Source organism: Polypterus senegalus, chromosome 8 (genome assembly GCF_016835505.1).
Source record: "Polypterus senegalus isolate Bchr_013 chromosome 8, ASM1683550v1, whole genome shotgun sequence".
Taxonomy (NCBI): Eukaryota; Metazoa; Chordata; class Cladistia; order Polypteriformes; family Polypteridae; genus Polypterus; species Polypterus senegalus.
This window is the reverse complement of record NC_053161.1, coordinates 6,070,070-6,090,269: the sequence shown is the minus strand read 5'-3', so window position 1 is coordinate 6,090,269 and position 20,200 is coordinate 6,070,070. Positions and strand designations below refer to the sequence as shown.

The 20,200-nt window shown below is 37.2% G+C and overlaps 1 protein-coding gene across 2 annotated transcripts in view; it reads left to right on the top strand.

Annotated features, from left to right (window-relative positions):
- LOC120533725 (probable polypeptide N-acetylgalactosaminyltransferase 8) overlaps positions 1-20,200 on the top strand; it is an 82,455-nt gene that overhangs the window by 48,119 nt on the left and 14,136 nt on the right. For both annotated transcript variants that reach the window (XM_039760641.1, XM_039760642.1), the window contains exons 6-9: positions 5,698-5,812; positions 8,348-8,533; positions 11,047-11,184; positions 16,523-16,618. In XM_039760641.1, coding sequence (XP_039616575.1) covers positions 5,698-5,812; positions 8,348-8,533; positions 11,047-11,184; positions 16,523-16,618 — 535 coding nt within the window. The remainder of the gene's footprint in view (positions 1-5,697; positions 5,813-8,347; positions 8,534-11,046; positions 11,185-16,522; positions 16,619-20,200) is intronic.

The following is a 20,200-nucleotide window of genomic DNA, read 5'->3' as shown; positions in this document are numbered from 1 at the left end:
TTGTAATGGCAACTAGTGTCCTCAAAGGTTTCATTATTAACTCCTAGGACTAGAGGCCAAAGATTCATTATTCGTTCATTATTGTTTGCCATTAGCCACTTACTACCACAGAGTGCATATAATGTAGCTGTTAAGAGATAACCCACTAATTAAAAGCATTTTTGTATTGATTTGGGTATTCCCTCTAATTTTGTTTATGCATAATGGGATGTTTTGTTTCCAGGAATCTAAGAGGTTATTCACCAATTACCATATCATAACATAGCTGGTGTGGCCTCTTCCTTTATGAATGGTGGGGAAATACTTTTGAGCATCATTTTTTATTTCTTTGGGTACTTTTATTCTGTGGTTTTTGTTATGCATTTAAGGAGCTAGCTAAACTATTGCTAATCACAAATTGAACCACAGAAACATTATTTTGTTGTGTTGGCTGAGTTGTGTCACTAGAATGGTGGTGAGGTGAAGCAGCCTAGAGTATTTGGAGTCATTTTCTGAAATAGGTCCTACTTATCCCTTGTGGCTGACGATAAATGGATTTCAACATAAAACTAACAACAGTTGATAGATTTAATCTGATATTGTTGAGCAGCAAACAGGAATTTCTTGGAGACATTCGTCCTATCATACTGTCATCTGTCATTAATGCAACCCTTACATTCATTTTTATATTTTTTGAAGTGTCATCTTTTTATTTATTAACTAATAGCAAAATACCCGCACTTCGCAGCGGTGAAGTACTGCCTTAAAATTTTTATTAAGAAGAAAATTAAACCTTTTTAAACTGAGGGAAAATATAGCAATAATTATTTGTTAAGGATCTCTTTGTATACCACATTGTGAGTTCGGCCCTCTGGTTGTAATATGACCAAGCTGTGCTCTGAGCTTACTCTTCAGCATGCAACGTACAGTTGGCCATGTGAACAGTAATCTTGTTTCAAATCTCACAGCTTGGATTGCTGCTGTCATAATCGGTTTGAGTTTCATGGTTTGCTTCAATTACGACAGTATTTGTAGCACTTGTGTTGAAGAGACATTCGGCATCTGTCAAGCGTTGTAAGTATACAACCGGTTTCATCGATAACTTTACATCCAGCTTTTGAGAATTTAAACATTTATTAACATCAAAGTGTCCACTACTGAAATCGTCACCTGTCAATCTAAGAGGGGATGGGGGACCCAACACCGCTACACACGGTGACTGAGCTGCAGGCTATGAACGTATATATGTACGTAAGTAGGATTCAGTTAGCATTGGGAACCCGCGTACCAAATTTCTTGAAGATGGGCCCATAAGTAACAAAGACCGTTGAAAAGTTCAATATGGCGGCCGACAGTGGCATCATACCACCGAAATAAGTACCAAATTTCAGCCTTCTACCTACACGGGAAGTTGGAGAATTAGTGACGTTGGAAAGTTCAATATGGCGCCTAATAGTGGCGTCATACCACCGAAATAAGTATGTACATTGGTTTCGGTTAGCGCAGGGAAGCCCCCTACCAAATTTCGTGAAGATGGGGCCATGAATAAGAAAGTCCAATATGGCGGTTGTTGTTGATTGTTATGACCGTTACGCATAGGATTTCGAAATGAAACCTGCTTAACTTTTGTAAGTAAGCTGTAAGGAATGGGCCTGCCAAATTTCAGCCTTCTACCTACACGGGAAGTTGGAGAATTAGTGACGTTTGGAAAATTCAATATGGCGGCCGACAGTGGCATCATACCACCGAAATAAGTACGTGCATCGGTTTTGGTTAGCGCAGGGAATCCACCTACCAAATTTCATGAAGATGGGGTCAGCCTTCTACCTACACGGGAAGTTTGAAAATTGGCGACGTTGGAAAGTTCAATATGACGGCTGACAGTGGCATAATACCACCGAAATAAGTACGTACATTGGTTTCAGTTAGCGCAGGGAAGCCGCCTACCAAATTTCATGAAGATGGGGCCATGAATAAGAAAGTTCAACATGGCGGACGTTGTCAACCGTTATGACCGTTATGCGTAGAATTTTGAAATGAAACCTGCTTAACTTTTGTAAGCAAGCTGTAAGGAATATGAGCCTGCCAAATTTCAGCCTTCTACCTACACGGGAATTTGGAGAATTAGTGACGTTGGAAAGTTCAATATGGCGGCTGACAGTGGCATAATACCACCGAAATAAGTACGTACATTGGTTTCGGTTAGCACAGGGAAGCCGCCTACCAAATTTCGTGAAGATGGGGCCATGAATAAGAAAGTTCAAAATCCAGATGCATAAATCTGTGCGTATGCCAAGTTCCACACATTTCCCCTTTACAAAGCCCAATGAAAGTGAAATTTAACACATGTGCACCGCCTACAGCCCCACTCCAACTCCTCCCAGAATTTCACATATTGTAATATGCAAATCAATATAATATCACCTTTCGATCAGTGTTTGGTTAAAAAACAATGGAAAAGAAAAAGAAGAATTTCAGCGAACGTGAAATGCAGGCAAGGAAAAACATTATTCTGTTTCAGACAATATTACAAATGCTGACTCCCATCAAGCGGTGATGATGCTGCTATGCTGAATACGTCTCCGGGTGCTGGCTGCGCACACCTCTGCCTCAGAAACCTCTGGGTGACCATCTGGCTGTGTGCTAGAGTTACAAAATGCAATAGAGGATGCTGTAAGAGATGCGGTCAATGAACTAAGGAATATAAGGGCTGTACTATGTGATATTGACCACAAATTAAATGAATTGGTGAAAAAATAAATGCTGCATCTGATTACCTGTTTTTACATTCAGCTAATTACATTCAGAGGAAGGTGTAACGCTGTCCGATCTGGCTGATCATTTGGTGGGTCAGAGTCAGGTTCATCATTGCCCATCTGTTCAGGTACATGCGTGCACACTGCGACACACTTTCTTTGCACTATAGAGCAGCACATAAATGGAGTAGAAATGCTTTCTCTTTACATAAGCAAATTCATTCTCTTAAGGTGCCTTTATAGTGTAGCAACGGCACCAAGCACCACAACGGATCGATTCTCTGTTTTTTACTTTGAGGTGACTCCCTGTCCTTAAAAGAAAAGCATGCTTGTTGCTGCACTAGTTGGAAAAAGCACCTGCAACTGTACAGAGCTGCCATTTTGATAGGTTCTCCCGGTATATATGATGTAATTCCAACTCATTCTTTTGGTGATTCATCCCTGGCTGATGTAACTTGTCCAGCGCCGTTCCAATAGTAATGTGTGTGCAGTTGAAAACTTAGATTACATTTGGAAAACCGGGCAATGCTGCAAATTGCACGTTTATGTTTTCCAGTTTAACCATAGTGTAAGGAAATCTTATCTATGTGTATGATAAGTGGATATCCTATACAGTCGGCATGGCAAGATTTTTGAGAAATACCCAATCATCAGCAAGTTCACGTTGAAAAGCTCCTGTGGCCAAAAGCCTGAGAGTGGGCAGAACTTCCAAAAGAGCAATTCCTCAAAGTCTGCCTCTGTAAGGCTGGTGCCTGTTCAGCACATAGCTCTAAGAGGATAGCTGTCAAATCAAATACATGCTCTGTTTTATTTCTTCCATTTGCGAGTTCTTCGAGCAATCCTAAAGCAGCCATGGTGGTTGGAATAGTTTGGCAGTTTGGCCATTCCATGCACTATTATATTGCTACAAAATTATTATAATCAATTGAATTAAATTTGTAAACGGTATGCAATTAATTTCAACACATTTGATAAAACCTGTATCATAGATGTGAATCTAAAAAAGAGAATCAGACCACAGAAATAGCACTGCTTTGACACTGGGTGCCATCAGTTTGCAAAACCAAGCAGAAAAGGGCATACGCAAGGGGGGATCCTACCATGAAAATGTGCGTGGCTTTACACCAAGTTTAGTTTTTATACATTTCGAAGTGAGCATGGAAATGGGTGTGCGCAATTTTTTTGTGTGTACGCTCTGTTTATACATGAGGCCCCAGGTCTTTGACAAACTAGCCTTTTGGCTTTAGTCCACCAAGCCATAGTATCATTTGACAGAAGGTCTGTTTAGCACTCTATGTCTAGAGGATACCATTTAACAAGATTTATCCATCTATCCATCTTCTTAACCTGCTTTTCTAGGGCAGGGTCACAGGCAAGTTGAAGCCTACCCAACAAGCATATGGGACAAGGCATGGAACAATCCCTGAACCAGGGTTCTAGTCCATTGCAGGGTGAACAGAAAAATGGGCTAATTTAGCAACACTAAATCTCCTAACCTGCAAGTTTGTGCACTGTTGGAGGAAACCTCAGTGAACTCATACGAATGTGGGGAGAACATGAAAATTTCATGCATTCTGCACCTGAGATGTAAACCCTAGTCACCTTATTGTGAGACAGCAGCACTAGCAATGGGCCACTGTGCCTATAATAGTTTGTTGTGTTACAGCATTATGATAAAGTCCATTACAACATTTAGTAAACTTTACAGATCCTTAAACAGATATATATCTGTCTATCATGGTTTAGATCCCAGGATATGTGTGACACAATTCAAACATTATCATCTTTATCTATATTACATTTCTTGAGTTTACCAAGGTTCTCTCATTAAACAAATGTTAACTTTTTGTCTAAAGCTTATGCAATATTAGGCAGCAACTACATGAGCTCATTTAGTAGCTAAGGCTGGAATAAGTGATTTTATTCCCTTCGAGAACAATTTCCATTTAATTCCATGTCATGCCTAGAACATTATTTTTGAGTAAATTAAATAACCATTTGAGATGATATAGATAAAAGGAAATGAACAAAAGGCTTCAGTTGGTTATATAACTGCCATACATGAGTTTCCTTTAAATTATTTATCAGATATTTTAATCGAAATCGACTTAGCGTTTCCATTGAAAACCAAAACCCCTTTACATATTACTAGACCTGAAGATCTGGAAGATGGAATGTTTTCCTTAGGGCCAACAGGATCTTGTTATTTATCATCCAACATGTGAATCAACAAAAAGTAGTGTTGACAGTGAAAAGTTTTTGACAAACAAAACTATTTCCTGATGCTCTGGGGTTGGTTCCAATACCCTGCAATTTCGAAACAGAAAAAGATAGTTTAGAAAATGGAAAGATGAAGCCAGAAGTGATTAAACAATGCTATTATGTATGGGAGGTAGACTATTTTAAAATTCTTTTCCCCGAGTATTTCACTTTCTGTAGTTTACTCTATCATGTGAATATCATTCACTCTTTTCAAAAATGTATTAATCTCTTAATGATCTAAATGATCACACTTTTGTCCAGGGTTGCTAGAGGGTAGTGCAGTATAGTCTATCTTGACAACAAGTACATGGCAGGAACCAACCCTGGCAAAGTGGCCAAGCACAGGTCGACACTCCACAAACATGGTGCCAATTAACTTTAACCTCCCTGTCTTTGAGATGTAGGAGGAGACTGAAATACCTGAGAAATAGCCACACAAATGTGGAAAGAATATGCTTGAACCAGAATCTGAACCAGTGGTGCTGAGGACTTGCAGTACTAACAATACACCACAGTTACCATGATCATACAATCTCTACATGAACAGTTATTGTGAAAAATTAAAAGCCTTCAAAATGTAATTAATTCTTCTGTCTCTCAATAATATTTGAAAACATTGTACATTTAAATTCTGTAGCATTACAAAATGTTCTATGCCTTTGTACAATTTCATCACTTTCATTTTTTTTCTCTCTACCAGGAGTCCTTCCATTATGGGTATTCTTGCAGCAGACAGAAAGTTTCTGGGTGAAATTGGTGTCTTAGATGGAGGCATGAAAGTCTATGGTGGAGAAAATGTAGAATTGGGTATTCGAGTATGTTACATTTTATTCCATTAAAATTGTGTTTTTTTAAGCAAGTTATAAAAATGCAATATATTACATCTCACATATTTATACACATGCTGTATGCTAGCTTTGATAGGCTCTGGGATCCCCCAAGACCCTTTTCTGGATTAAGTGGGATAGAAAATTACATATTTATACATTTTATTAAAAAATCTGTATTTCTCTTTGTTGGTTTATTTTTGCCTCAACCTCTGGTAGCAAATATAAATCCTCTAATAAGTCTTGGTTTATAAATGAAGACTCATACATACATTTTCAAAACCATTTTTGCATATTTCATATAAACATTTACAATTTTGATTTTTAAAGTGTTGCGGAATTTACAATTAAATCTACTATATTATAAAACACTAAGGTCTGTGTGTGTGTCCAGTCTCTATGAACAATCTAATTGTTCAGTTTGCCTTTGGTAACACAATTGAACAAGCAAATGTAAATGTGAGACATATGAGGAGGAGTCAAGGCTTAAATGGCATATCACCTTCGAAGATGAGTATAAAAGTGGACTGGAGGCAAGCAAGAATTGCCTCAAAGTGACCGATTCTGATTCTACATCATAATGGGTAAATGTGTTCCTTCAAGATGCAATTGGCCATCCTCCTGAACTTTGTAGCTGCCACTATTTAAAGGGCAGGGAAGCCAGGAAACCATGGTCAATAGCATGACTGTCTATTCTTCAGCAAGATTTCTGTACTCTCTCCTTGCTCTGTTGTTCTCTAAGGTAGTAACTTGACTAACTCAGATCTTTCACCACCCCTGTCATGCCACTATATGAGCAAAAATTTGTCCATCACTTCAGTATTTGCTTAGATTTCTACATTAAGTACTTATCAGACAGCATCAGCTGAGTCTCAGGATTGCATTTACTATAGTGTCATCTAAATGATGAATAATGTAGGCAAGATGAGAGCGCTGCTTATGAATAATCCAAATGTGCACTGCCATGAGAAAGAATTTTTCCTGATATGATTTTCTGCTTTATTGTGATAGAGTCTAAATATGATGGTTAACAATCAGGTCTGAATGACAACAGGTCATTTTGATACAAATATGACTGACCTTGGCCCTTATCATTAGACTGAAGTTGTTGGTATAAAGGTTACAGTGGGACATCATTCCACAATCAGATCTCAAGGAGAAGGCAAGTTGATAACATTAATCTGTCTATATAAGGTTTGCAAAGCAATCTCTAAAAATATGCAGCTCCAGTGGCCAATGGTCTAAAAGTGAAAAACTTTGAGACAATAGTCATTGTTACCGCAAGTACATTACCAAACAAAATCCCTCCAAGGGCATATAGCAATACAGAAATATACAGCACTCTCTGTAACTATGTCTTCTTGACACAGTCAGGGCTCTCCCCCATCCCAACTGGGCTACAAGGAGGGAAGCTTGGCTCATCACCCTACATAGAGTGCAAAAAGCAATCATCGTAGCCAGTCCAACCAGTGAAGAACTCTGTCAGATCAAGTGACAATCAGGCTTCTGACTACAAAGGTCTCTTTTCTGTATAGTAGGTTTGTTTCACGAGTGTTGCTACATTTCTCACCTTATCTGCTCTTGAATCCTCACTAATCAAAAATGGAGTTCCAGGTAGAGTGCTTGTCTCGGTTTTGCCAAAACTGGCCTGGATTATCAACTAAAGGTCTGAAACAATGCTTTCTGGATAGATAAGGTGAATTTATTCTGCCTACTTGAGCTCTGCTGAAAAATGTAAAATGGCACTCCACTATAAAAACCTCACAGTTAGACATGGTGGTGTTAAAGTCATGTTTTGGTACTACTTTAGGACTTGAATGTTTTGCCATCATTACAAGGGGAAAATGATCTATCATCAGAATAGTTGTATAAAAAGAAATTTGGAGTTTTGGAGAGGCCTGGCCAAATTCCACACCTAACCAACCTATGTGAAACTGCATCAGAGCTCAGATAGTCATTGAGCCTGCAAGGAAAAGTGAACCAAAATACTTTGATATGATGATATAACCACTTTTGATTTCAAAGGCACTGTTATATTTCCATAAAGAAAAGTTAGGATTGTATAACTATTTCAGCAAATAATTAAAATAAATATCAACCTTTTATGCCATTTGTTTAATCAATGTGCATTTTTGCAATATCAGATTTAGTTCAAGATTATTAATATTCATCTTATGTTTGAGTAAAATAGTCAATCTTTATTTTAACACTGCTTTACTCAACTGGTCTGGTGATTAATTATGCTTCTTTTATTTTGTTAATTTAGCACATAATGCCTCATCAAGAATTTCATTTTAAATGAATAACATCAGTATTGTTTTATTTAAGGTGTATGTTAAAAGGAAGATAAAGGTCAACATTTTAGGAACAAACATTTTAGAGCTCCTTTACACTGAAAGAACTATTTTCAATGAGGTTATTAAACACTGTGAATGACTTATGATATAAAGCACGCAGTTTAACATTAGTCTTTATGCTGGGTTGTCATTTTAAGGAGGTTGCTCATCTTCTTTGGTTCACCAGGTCTGGCTGTGCGGCGGTAGTGTCGAGGTGATTCCATGCTCCAAGATTGCACATATTGAGAGGGCACACAAACCGTACCTCCCGGACCTGAGCATCACTATGAAGAGAAATGCTCTGAGGGTTGCCGAGGTTTGGATGGACGAATATAAAACAAATGTTAATATTGCTTGGAATCTTCCAATTAAGGTATTTTATAAAGTTTATTAAAGCATAAATTCATCAAATATTGTACGTTTTGGTAAAAGAGTCCACATTCCACTTCATCGCTCAGATGGGGCTTGATGTATATGCCTGGAGGGGCATTTAAATTCATAATTTGTAGAAATTGTTTGATCATGGAAGGTGAACCACAGCTCTTTTTTCAGATTGTGGTTCAAACACATTCTTAGTATTAGATTTCTGTGTTAACCATTGATTATTAATACCAACTACTCCATTTTAACAAATGATTACCCACAATTGTACTTGGTATTGACCAAAATATTCAATGATCAGTTTTATAATTGTGCTTTCGCATATAATTTTGACATTCAGGAAAAGAGATATGCTTAGCTGTAATCTGCTTTACATTCATTCTTCTTTTGTGAAGTATGTACATATTTGACATTAAGTTGAATGGTAAAGTGCACATAGGACTCCACCAAGCGTGTGTCTTATCTCTCTGTTGATTTCATGAACAGGATATTAAGGACCCACCGAGGCTCTGGGAACAGAAGGTTGCATCATACACCACCTGTGCCATTGGCAGATTATGTTGTCCTTGTGGCTTATTCAGACTCTTATCACTGGGATATGCTGGAGCTGTTCCTAGCTAAGCGCAATACAGTTGGGCTGTAAAAACACTTCCAATTCTGAGGTCATGTTTCAATCCCTATCACTAAATACTGTACCTGCATAGACTGCCAAAAGCTAGTGAACTGCATCACCCTTGCCTGAAATGATAAATATGAGTATGTCACATTCAGTCGTCCTTAGGTAATCCAAGACAAAATCTTAACTTTTATACTTCTACATTTTAAAATAAACAGTGGGAGACAGAAAAAGGTTTGGGGTAGCCACCCTGTATACTTGAAAAGATGAGGTTGGCAAAAGACAAAAAAAGCAATATTATGTCTTTACAGACTTGAGTCCAAAACAGAACTGAACTACAATGACAAAGATAACAAATATCCTGACTGACAGGAAGAGGTGGGACTGAAACTGGAAATGATGTCATAGGGAGGCAGGTTCTGAGGGACCAGAGGCGGAAAGACTTCTGTTGGATCGGAAGTGGAAGTGACTTTTTATGAGGCAGGTTCTTCTGATGGTCTGCAGAGGGAAGGAGGAAATAGAGTTAGAGTACAACGCCAACCCTTGGTTCGGCGGGGAAACACATTTATTCAAGCCCATAAATTGTCTCCCATGCGCATGTGGCAATGTATAAAAGGAAGATACCAAAAAAAAACCATACTGTAAATGAACAAAATCTCAAACCATTGGTCCATTTTCTATACCCGCTTCAACATTTCTGAAAGCCTCTGAAGTGTATCCCAATGAAATGTATTTTTCCATTTCGACAAACAGTTTAAAAACACCATTTAACCGATATACGTGTCTTGATACATGTGCCGTTTGGATTTGTGTGGAACTAGACTACCTCAAGGACACCACAATTTATATGGGCAGCACAATTGAATGGTCTTTAAAGATGACCACTGATTCTTGAAGTAACTGTAGCAACTGAAGTAACTATAAAACTGTAGGTTTTAAAAGCTGACCTCCACTTTGTGAGAACATACTTTAATACAGATATGCCAGCAGTAGACCCGGGAAGTGGTAGAAACAAAATGAATCGATGAAAGAGTGATAGAAGGAGGAAATGAGAGGAAGATTGTGCATGTTTAGTTATGGAAAACATGATATTCTCACCCAGTTCAGTAACGAAAGTCATTTCCAGTTAAGATATACCAATATACAATATATAGGCTTTTTGTTTATTGCATATTATTATAATTTTTTAATTGAGTAACATTTCCTGGGTAGGTGGGCATAGGTAGCACTTTGAGAGTGGCCAATTACCCTGACATCCTTAAAAAAATAATTTTATCACTTAAGACTTGTGTGGTGAGAGAGCATTTTTTGGTTTACTTTGTCTCTGAACTATTGTATTATCTATTTTGTTCCACAAACAATAGTTACTGAGCCACATTTTCTGGGAAAAAGAAGCATTGTATTCTGTAGTACTGTACATATTGCAATAATATGGTGGTAGCAGTAGAGGTATTTTCACATAATGTGAAGAATAAGTTGTCTTTTTTTCAGATGTTCCTTTTGTATTTCCTTTTCTAGCTAAGTAATTCCCATGTAATTTTATATAGCATGTTTCATAATTGGCATTATTTGAAGCATAATCAAGGGAAATCATGTGTTTATGGCTCTGGGTGAAGGCAAGTTGAACAGTTTTCTCTAGGACACATGGTCTTAAGGCTGTGCAGTCTGAACCTTAAGTATGACAGCTGGAACTGACACATGTCCACACTGTCATAAGGCTGAATATCATCCGTGCACTCATTTTTAGGACCATCTAATACTTGTCTGGACTGGGCTAAGCTAAAGTGTAATAGGCTAGCAATGGGCTGAATTCAAAAGATTTGAGTTTGTCACAGTGTATTATATTGCTTGGTATAATATATCATAATATCTCTAATTGTTTTTGGCAGGATCATGGGGTTGATATTGGTGACATCTCAGAAAGAAAAAAGATTAGAGAAAAATTAAATTGTAAGCCCTTTAAATGGTATCTGGAAAATGTATATCCTCAGTTGGATCCCTGGGATGACATTCTTGGCTATGGAAGTGTAAGTATACTAAAGTCACTCTATACAGGGATGAACAGTTAAATTAGAAACGAAGACTCAATTTTATTTATAATTTTAGACTCAAATTTACAATTTTAAACTCATATATGGTAATAATTTGAATTTACAGTTGTTCATTTTATAATTAAAGAATTATTGATGTTCAAAACCAAAAGCACTGAATGGTTAATCAATAGGGAAATATAAAAGGAGTAATTGTTAATAGAGTAGAATCAATTCAATTCCTAAGCCCCAATGTTACTCATTTAAAATGTGATGAAAAAAACTTCTTTTATAAAACAAAAGACCCAATAGTGATGTGTTTTTCCTTTTTCAACTTAAAAAATGTCATTGCTGGTCTAATTTCACAGGGTAGTCACTAAAATCATTTTCGCTTAATCTACATCAAACTGGTTTAAATATGCATCTCCCCGCTCAAACATACAGTTCAATTCATTGTTCAGATAGTAAAAGTGCTTGGAAGCCTGAAACTACAATCTGGACTAGACAGATATACATCAGGAGACAAGCTCCAATATAACTGAAGTCCACGGTCATATCTTTTATTTATTACCGTCTTTAAAATTTCACAGGTCCTTTGACATTACTTTGCACCCTAGGCTAACTCTTAAGAGGGTAGCTGTTGGATTCTGTCACAAAACTGGGAAATATAACAAAGAGTACACATAAAGGGAGGAGGCTCCAAATGCAGTGATTCATGAGTAGTGTCTCTAAGCCGTCTGCCTTCAGACTGTTACTGTTTTTAATTTAAATGAATGACACTCAGTCTGGTTTAGTTAGTAAAGCTGATGACCTCAGTAATGGATGGCAGATGGGAAAGGCACTATATTAATAAAATGTATTATTATAATTATTATTATACTAACATTGTAGTAAAATTAATTTAAAAACTATAATTTTTAGAATAGGAAACAGTTGGAAAATAAAGTTTAAAGTATAAGTGTATGGCTCCTCTTGTGGTAGACCACCTGAAACCACTGCAGTTTGCCCATCAGACAAAGACTGGAATAAAGGATACAACTATCTGTCTCCTTTACAAGGCTTATTTTCACCTGGACAAAGCTGGTAGCACCTTCAGCATCATCCATCCATCCCTTTTAAGGGTAAACTCAGAGATATGCAGGAAGATGAGTTTATGGTGTCCTGGATAACGAACTGTCAGACAGACCACAGTTTGTGAGGCTCAACAACTGTGTCTCTGATACAGATGTGAGCAACACTGGAGCACCACAAGGAACAGTCCTGTTTCCCTTACTCTTCACTCTGTACACCTCAGACTATAAATATAACGCCAGCGCATGTCAATTGTAGAGATGTTCAGATGATTCTGCACTTATGGGGTGTATTGATAAAGGAATGAGACAGAGTATAGGAGTCAGGTGGAAAAGTTTGATTCTTGGTGCAAAGAGAATTGTCTGCATTTTAACATCAGCACAACCACAAAACCGGTTGTTAACTTTCACCACACTAAAGAACCTCTATGTCCAGTCACTAGTGAGTGAGTGGATGTAGAAATGGTCCACTCCTAAAAGTATTTGGGAGTCCACATCAATGACATGCTGGACTGGTCTCATAACACAGAGGGAGGAACTGTATAAAAAATGGCAGGCCAGAACTCTTTTTTTTCTTAGGAGACTGTGTTTGTATAATATGGTAAGTAACACTCATCAAATCTTCAACAACTATGTAATGGCCAGTGTGATTTTCTATGCTGTGGTGTGCTGGGATGCTAACATCAAGTGAGGCCCACTGAATTAACAAGCTAATTAAAGGTACAAGCTCAGTTATGGCATGCACTCTGGGCCCCCTGGGGGAGGGGGGGCGTAGCAAAGTAGAGAATTAAAACAAAACTGAGTGCCATTATGAACAATGCTGCACATTTACTGTGACACACTAACATTGAGGACTTTCAGCCTATGAATCATTGAGCAGAGGTTTGTGAAGAAACGCAACTGGAGGTCCTTTATACCAACAGCAATGCACCTGGATAATGCCTTATTATAACAAGACAGCCAAGTCAGAAGTGTTTCTTTATAATTTTCTTCCCTTTCAGCTCTTCTGGTGTGTGATCTGTCCATAATGTGTATATGTATATTTTTTCATTAAATAAATTCAGTAAAAAGCAAAATTTCCCCAGGGTGCAAATGAAATGACACCTAACTAAACTAACTAAACTAGCTAACTCATTATGATACAAGATGAGTGATGCTTTTCTAAAGGCAGTAACCAATGAAAAGGATTTTCAGGTTTACATTCACATAGCATTGTCATTGTCTAGGAAATGCACCAAAATAATTTCATATTCAAATAATAGTAATAATAATTATAATAATTCTTTACATTTACAAAATGCTTTTCTCACTTCTCAAAGCACTTCATGTAGAGAGTGGGGAGCCACTTCAACCATCACTAATGTGTGCAATATGCACAGTATGCACACCACACATTAGCTGTTAGGTGGTAAAGTGGTGAGAGAGATAGCCAATTAGAGACAGAATGACTACACCATGGTAGGCAATTTAGCCTGGACGTTGGGATACACCGTACTTTTTTTAAAGAATACCCAGGGATATTTTATGACCACAGAGAGTCAGGACCTTGGTTTTAGGTCTCATCCAAAGGATGGTGCCATTTTTACAGCACAGAGTCTTCATCACTGCACTGTGACATTGGAATCCCCAGGGAAAGTGCCCCCTGCTGGCTTCACCAACACCTCTTCCAGCAGCAACCCAAAGTGTTATTGATGGTTTCCCATCCAAGTACTGGCAGGGCTGGAATATGCTTAGCTTCAGATGGATGACCTGTACTGAAGCGCATATGGTATGGCCTGCTGATTACACTCTATAAATCATTAATAAAACTACATCTGGGGTATTATGTGCAGAAAGGCTAAGGGAACTTGAATATCTTTAGGCATGAACAGTGAGGCTACATGGAGACCTAATAAAGGTCTTGAAAATTATCTACATTATTGATCAAATTTATCCATCACAATTTTTCCTTTTAAAAAGCTTATCACATAACCCAGGAAAACAGGAAACTAAGAGGAAGAGCATTTATATTTAAAATATAAAGGGTCACAAGAGTCATGTATTTAAACAACCTGACAACTTGTACAAGTTATTTGGAAGGGATACATTAAAATTTAGATGTTAGATCACCAGACGTTTTATGTTATTAATGTTCTTACAAATAAGTTGTAGGACTGAAATAACTAAGAATATAATTTATTTCATTTGTTGCATAAATTTACCAAGGTAGTCTAACTCTTTTTAAGCTGCATCTTGATGTAGTTAACAGCAAGAAGTACTTCCTTTAGCTGGGAACCTACACCAAGATAAGTGTGGAAAAGCGTGTTGGCTGAGACAGCCAACATAAATCATGATGATGTTGTAATGACTGCAAACATGACAATTACAATTGCAGCTGCCATTTCTACCATAATTAATGCTTAAGAGTTTTAGTATATGATAGACACAGGCCAGGCACACTTAGATTCAAAACAAGAATGTGAACATGAGAGGAGAGTAATAATTAAGGAAGGGCGAGATGAAACTGCTATGTTTGGTAATTTGAGGCTGATATTCAACGATAGACACTGAGGCCAGAAGTTATGTTAACTGCACAGTAGGCTTTTTTACTAAGAACGTTTTTAGTAACCACTTGTCCAAGATATCTCTTAATCCACTGTGGCTCCCCCTGTTGCCTGGGAATACTACCAATCATTATTACATTTATTTCAATACATAACAGAAACTTTTACAAAGGACTGAAAATGAAATGGCAATGGAAAAAAGTAACATCATGCCACAGGGGCTTTTATTTTAAAGTAAATTAAGACAAGGAAATTAAGAGCTTCTTTAAAATGAGATTTAGAAGAATAGTCTGTTGAAAGGCAGAAATCAGTACTCAAAAAAGGCACAAGAAAACCGATTGTCTTGGTTCAAAAAAATAAGTCCAGATCAAAATACCAAAAACCAAACCAAAAGTTCAAGACTCAAGAAAAACATACTTTTCCTAAATACCTTTTTTGAATATACCCCAAAGCTAAAACAGTGATAACTACATGGTGCCCTCTTAAACATGCTGATATTTTATACCCCGCCCACACCCGTGTGACCAGCAACATGCGACACTGGCAATAAAAATATGGTTACACTCAAAGGGAACCTAACACAATGGAGATAACCACATGAAAATATGAATAAAGCAAATAAAATAAACAGAATAATAAACAAAAGTGCAAAACAATAATATTTTAAATCCTTATGTATGTAAATGCACTTAAGAGCAATTAACTCATCAGTGCATTGGAACAGAAGCAGATATTATTTGTAAAATGGAAATTTGTGGCTCTCATTAACTGGTCATTTAACTTTTTATATACGGTGACAAGCGGTTGATAGTCATTTAAAAATAAGATAATGAGTGCAACTAGTTGAAAAAAATGAGGCTGTCTTGATTTTGAACTTTTTAAAGCCTTATTTGTGATTCTGTTATCTGTTTTTTTCTCATTACTATTTTTAAACTTCACCTTTCCGGCCACCATTATGTGGGTTTTTTACATGGGTGTGCCCAGATTATTTATTATTGCTAGTCATATAAAAGATGGTGGTGTAGTACTCACTGAATTGAAATAGTTCTAAAAGAGTCCACAAATCTCACACATATTCTCTGGTTTTGAATTTTTTTATTTTTTTATTTTTGGAGCTCATTTTGTCTCCATAATTACAATTGTTGCTTTGCTGACATTGCCCTTCTGGCTGCTTTAATACTAAAGTTTTTCTTAGCCCTTTATCTCTGGTACTTTTTAACTGTCTTCTTCAGGACAATGTTATATTTTTCCCAACTGGGCAAAAATAGAGGTTTTGCTAAGTTGACTTTGATAGGGTCTATTCGGGAGAAGAGAGAACAAAATTGCTGAGGAAGAGACCACTGAGGTATTATGGACATCTAGTAGGGACACACACAAACACGCACATTAAAAGGATTACATTTAACACCTCACCTGAGGACATCTGGAAAGCACCTTTGAGTAACTTGAATCAGTTTCCAGAAGACAGGGATGTTTGTCTATTTTCTTACCACCACAATCAGGAGAATGGTTTGAGAAAAAGAAGAAGTGGGTGAACAGACAGATTTGGGCAACAAAAACCATCACTCAAAGGTTGAAAAAGGGTTATCTGTCTAGTAGAAGATCATCTTTATTACGAAGCATGCTAAGTCTTCCTAACAATTGTTTTAAATGTTTTTTATGTTTTTAGCTGATTTATTTGAAATATTCCATAATATGCATTTTTCTGATTTTCAATTGCAGCTAAAAAATAGCATTAAGGAAGATCTCTGTGTTGATCAAGGTCCAGTTCCTGGAAATGTCCCTGTAATGTATGGTTGCCACTATTTTATGCCACAGGTAAGCATAACAATTGTACACATCTGTCAGATGTAATAGTTTACATTTGAGAAAAAAAAATTACTATTTATTTCAGTAGGTCTTCTAAATAAGCATGAAGTTGGCACAAGACATGAAGAACAACACATTTCTCTATTTACTTTACTCATTACAGATCAGAATTTCATTGAATGGTGTGCTAAGCCCAAAACTGTAAAAACTGTTTTTGATTTTCTTGTACTGTATTGTAGTCCAATGACCAATCAGACTCCATTTATCACCAGAAATGACAATTGTACAAAACAAAACCAAATTACACAGGCAATGTTAGTGATGAAAAATGATGAAATGATACATGTTTTGACAGTCTTGTCATTTATAGGATACTAGACATTAAGCCCGTTACAATAACGGGCGCTAGAACAGTAGTGTATAAACATTAGTAGGAACAGTCTATATTAAATGGCAAGGGACCTTGACCTCATTCTGTTTCTTGTCTTAATTTTTTTTTTTTGTCAAAAATATTTTTGCAAGAAGCCTAAAGTAAAATAATAATAAAAATAAAATAGAAACGTATATGACAAAATAGTAAGTATAATTAATATTGCCTTAAAAACTTTGTAACAATCTGTAATACACAATATCTGAAGAAGATATTTAGGAAAAATGTTACATTTTTTTACCTTATGAAAATTTTCTATAAAATTTCATTATAGACAATATTTCTTGTAAATATTCTGTCTGAGTTTGGCAACAGTTTGCCTTGTTCAGGACCATCTACAACCTTGACAACAACATCTGGATAACTTCTCACTCTTGATAATGCAACATATAACTGACCGTGGTTGAATACTGGTTCTGACAAGTAAATGCCAACCTTTTCTAAAGTTTGCTCTTCTGAGTCTTTTTCTTTTAGCGTTTTTCTGACAGTCATTTTCTTTTTCTTCAATCTATCTATTTGCTCGTATTTTTCTTTGTCTTTCAGCGTTTCTTTTGTTGATGTTTACTTGTTGAGCTGACTGTTCTTCCAGGAGATATTGCTTATATAGGATTTGATTGTCTGTGTCTTTTGTCCTACTTGACGTGTCCTTTTTTTTGGGTGGCATGTTGTTAGTAGATACGTCCGTAATATTTTCTCTTACAGTAATACTGGCTTGTATGTGGCTGTAATATGCGTCACTGTATTGTGTGCCTTTAATTTTCTCTCACAGTAATACTGGTTTATATTTCCGTAAAATGCCTGTAATTTTCTCTGACAGTAATACTGGCTTTGTTGTCCGTAACATGACTTTAATTTTCTGTCACAACAGTGGGCAATCAGCAGAGTGTCCCCAGCAACTGATGTAATGTGTGGCGTGGAGCTGATAATTGTGCCTGAGGCGTCTTCCCAGCAAGTACTGTGCAGTTCTCCTGCAAGTATTTTAATCTGTGCTGGCGTGCGGCTGATTATTGTATGTGTGGCATCTCCCCAGCAACGGATTTTATGAGCGCGTTCACGACTACCCAATCAGCACTCTCCCCAGCAATGATGTCCTTTATTTGCTTGTCATGAGCGGCCGCGGCTAGGCCATTCACTGTGTGCCCAGCTTCCAGTGTATGTGTGTCCACGGTGCCGTGTGCATGAGCGGGGCACGGCGCAATGCGCTGTGCGGCCCCACGTATGTGCATTTCACCAGAGGACACACACACACACACACACAGACACCTGGACGCACACAGGGGTTTTATTAAAGAGGATAATATGTCCAAACTAACCAGTGACTACAATGTTTTAAATGTTTTCCATCGTTATGGTCTCCACATATAGAAAATTAATATTACATTTTATTTATATAGCACTTTTCCCATGCTTAAAGCACATCAGAGAAATTCAATTTCAACAACAGGGTATATGCAACTTTGGATACAAAATATATCTGCACTGATATAAAATGCACTCCAGACATCATAAAGTTTTGGGGCAGCCAAATTTAATATATCCTGGCTGCAAAAAGGTTAAATAATTGAACAGAGGTGTTCACAAGAATGAGTCCAAAACAGAACTGTTTGACTGGAAGCAAGACGGGCTTTAAAGGCCCATAGAGGAAGTGGCGTCATCAGGGACAGGGACCGGATGTGATGTCATCAAAGGCACCGGAAATGGAAGTGACTTCATCAAAGGTGCCGAAACCTGGTGGGATTTCTCAGGAATGATCTGCAAGGAACTGAGAAAAACAGTCAGCGCACTTTTCCGCCCCCTGGTCTGATGTGGTATTACAATTACTCAAGTCATTTAGCTGTCTCCTATTGACATGTGTGTGACATTGCATAAAACACTAAATAAATATAAATAGTAATGGAAAGTTTTTATTAGAATAAGAAACAATAAACCAGAATAAATATGCACAATACTACAAAAAGACCTTGAAGAAATAGTATAATTTGTGATACGAATGCCAATCATCCTGGTTGACTGGACAAAGAGGGTAAACTGAAAGAAAAGTCAGAAAGTCAGGTTAAGTTACTGTATATGCCATCCCGAACAAATGAGTTTTAAGTTGTTTATAGAAGAATTAATGGAGTTGGCTGATCTTATAAATTTAGGGAAGTCATCCCAAAGTTGATGACTTTGTCACTCACATAGCACAGGTTACTTTGGGGGACAACATGATTGCTAGAATCAGTGGACCTTAATGGACAAGCAGGAACATAGTAATGGAGGTGATACTAATGTAGTCCACTGTAAGACCATTTAAAGCTTTATAGGTTATTAATTTTATTTTAAATAATATAAGACACTGGGAGTCAGTGAAGGTGAAGCAGAATGGATGTTAGGTGTTCACTGCTGCTGGTCTCGGTAAGGACTCTTGCAGCAGAGTTTTAAACCAACTGGAACTGTGATAACAGACTAGAAGTGGAACCAGCAAGTCGGGAGTTACCGTAGTCAATACAGGAAGTAATAAGAGCAAGTTTATGAATATTAAAGAAAATTGAGAGAATTGAGTGAACACAGGATATATTATGGAAGGAAGGAAGAACATTTCTTAATGTGATTTATGCTGGTAGAATGAAAAAGGGACAAATCAAATATTACACAAAGATTTCTAGTAGAAGAAGAAGGTCTGATGATGTCATCAGAAGAAGCTCATTTTCATTGCTTAAGCTAAGCTTAACTGCTAATGACTTTGTGGTTTTAATTTTATTCAGGCAAGCTGTGAGGAGGGCAAACAGGAATGAACTTTCCGTTCTAACACTGAAATAGATCTGAATATCATCCACATATAACTGATAAACCAGTACAAGGCTATGAATAATATGGACAAGAGGATGCATGTAGATAGAGAAGAACAGGGGCCTAAGAAAAACTCTCTTTGTGTGGCTGGGGTTGTGCTGGACCTGCCTTTGCTAAGACTAACATACAATTCCCTATCAGTCAGATAGAAGACTTAAACCACTGGTGGCCTGTGCCAGAGACACCCAGAGTGCTCTCCCTTCTGGGCAGTAGAACATCATGCTTGACAGTGTCAAATTCTGCATTAAGGTTTTACAAAATTAATATGCTGATTTGCCCAGATTCTGCTGCCATAAGCAAATCCATAGTCACTTGAAGTAGAGTAGTTTTAC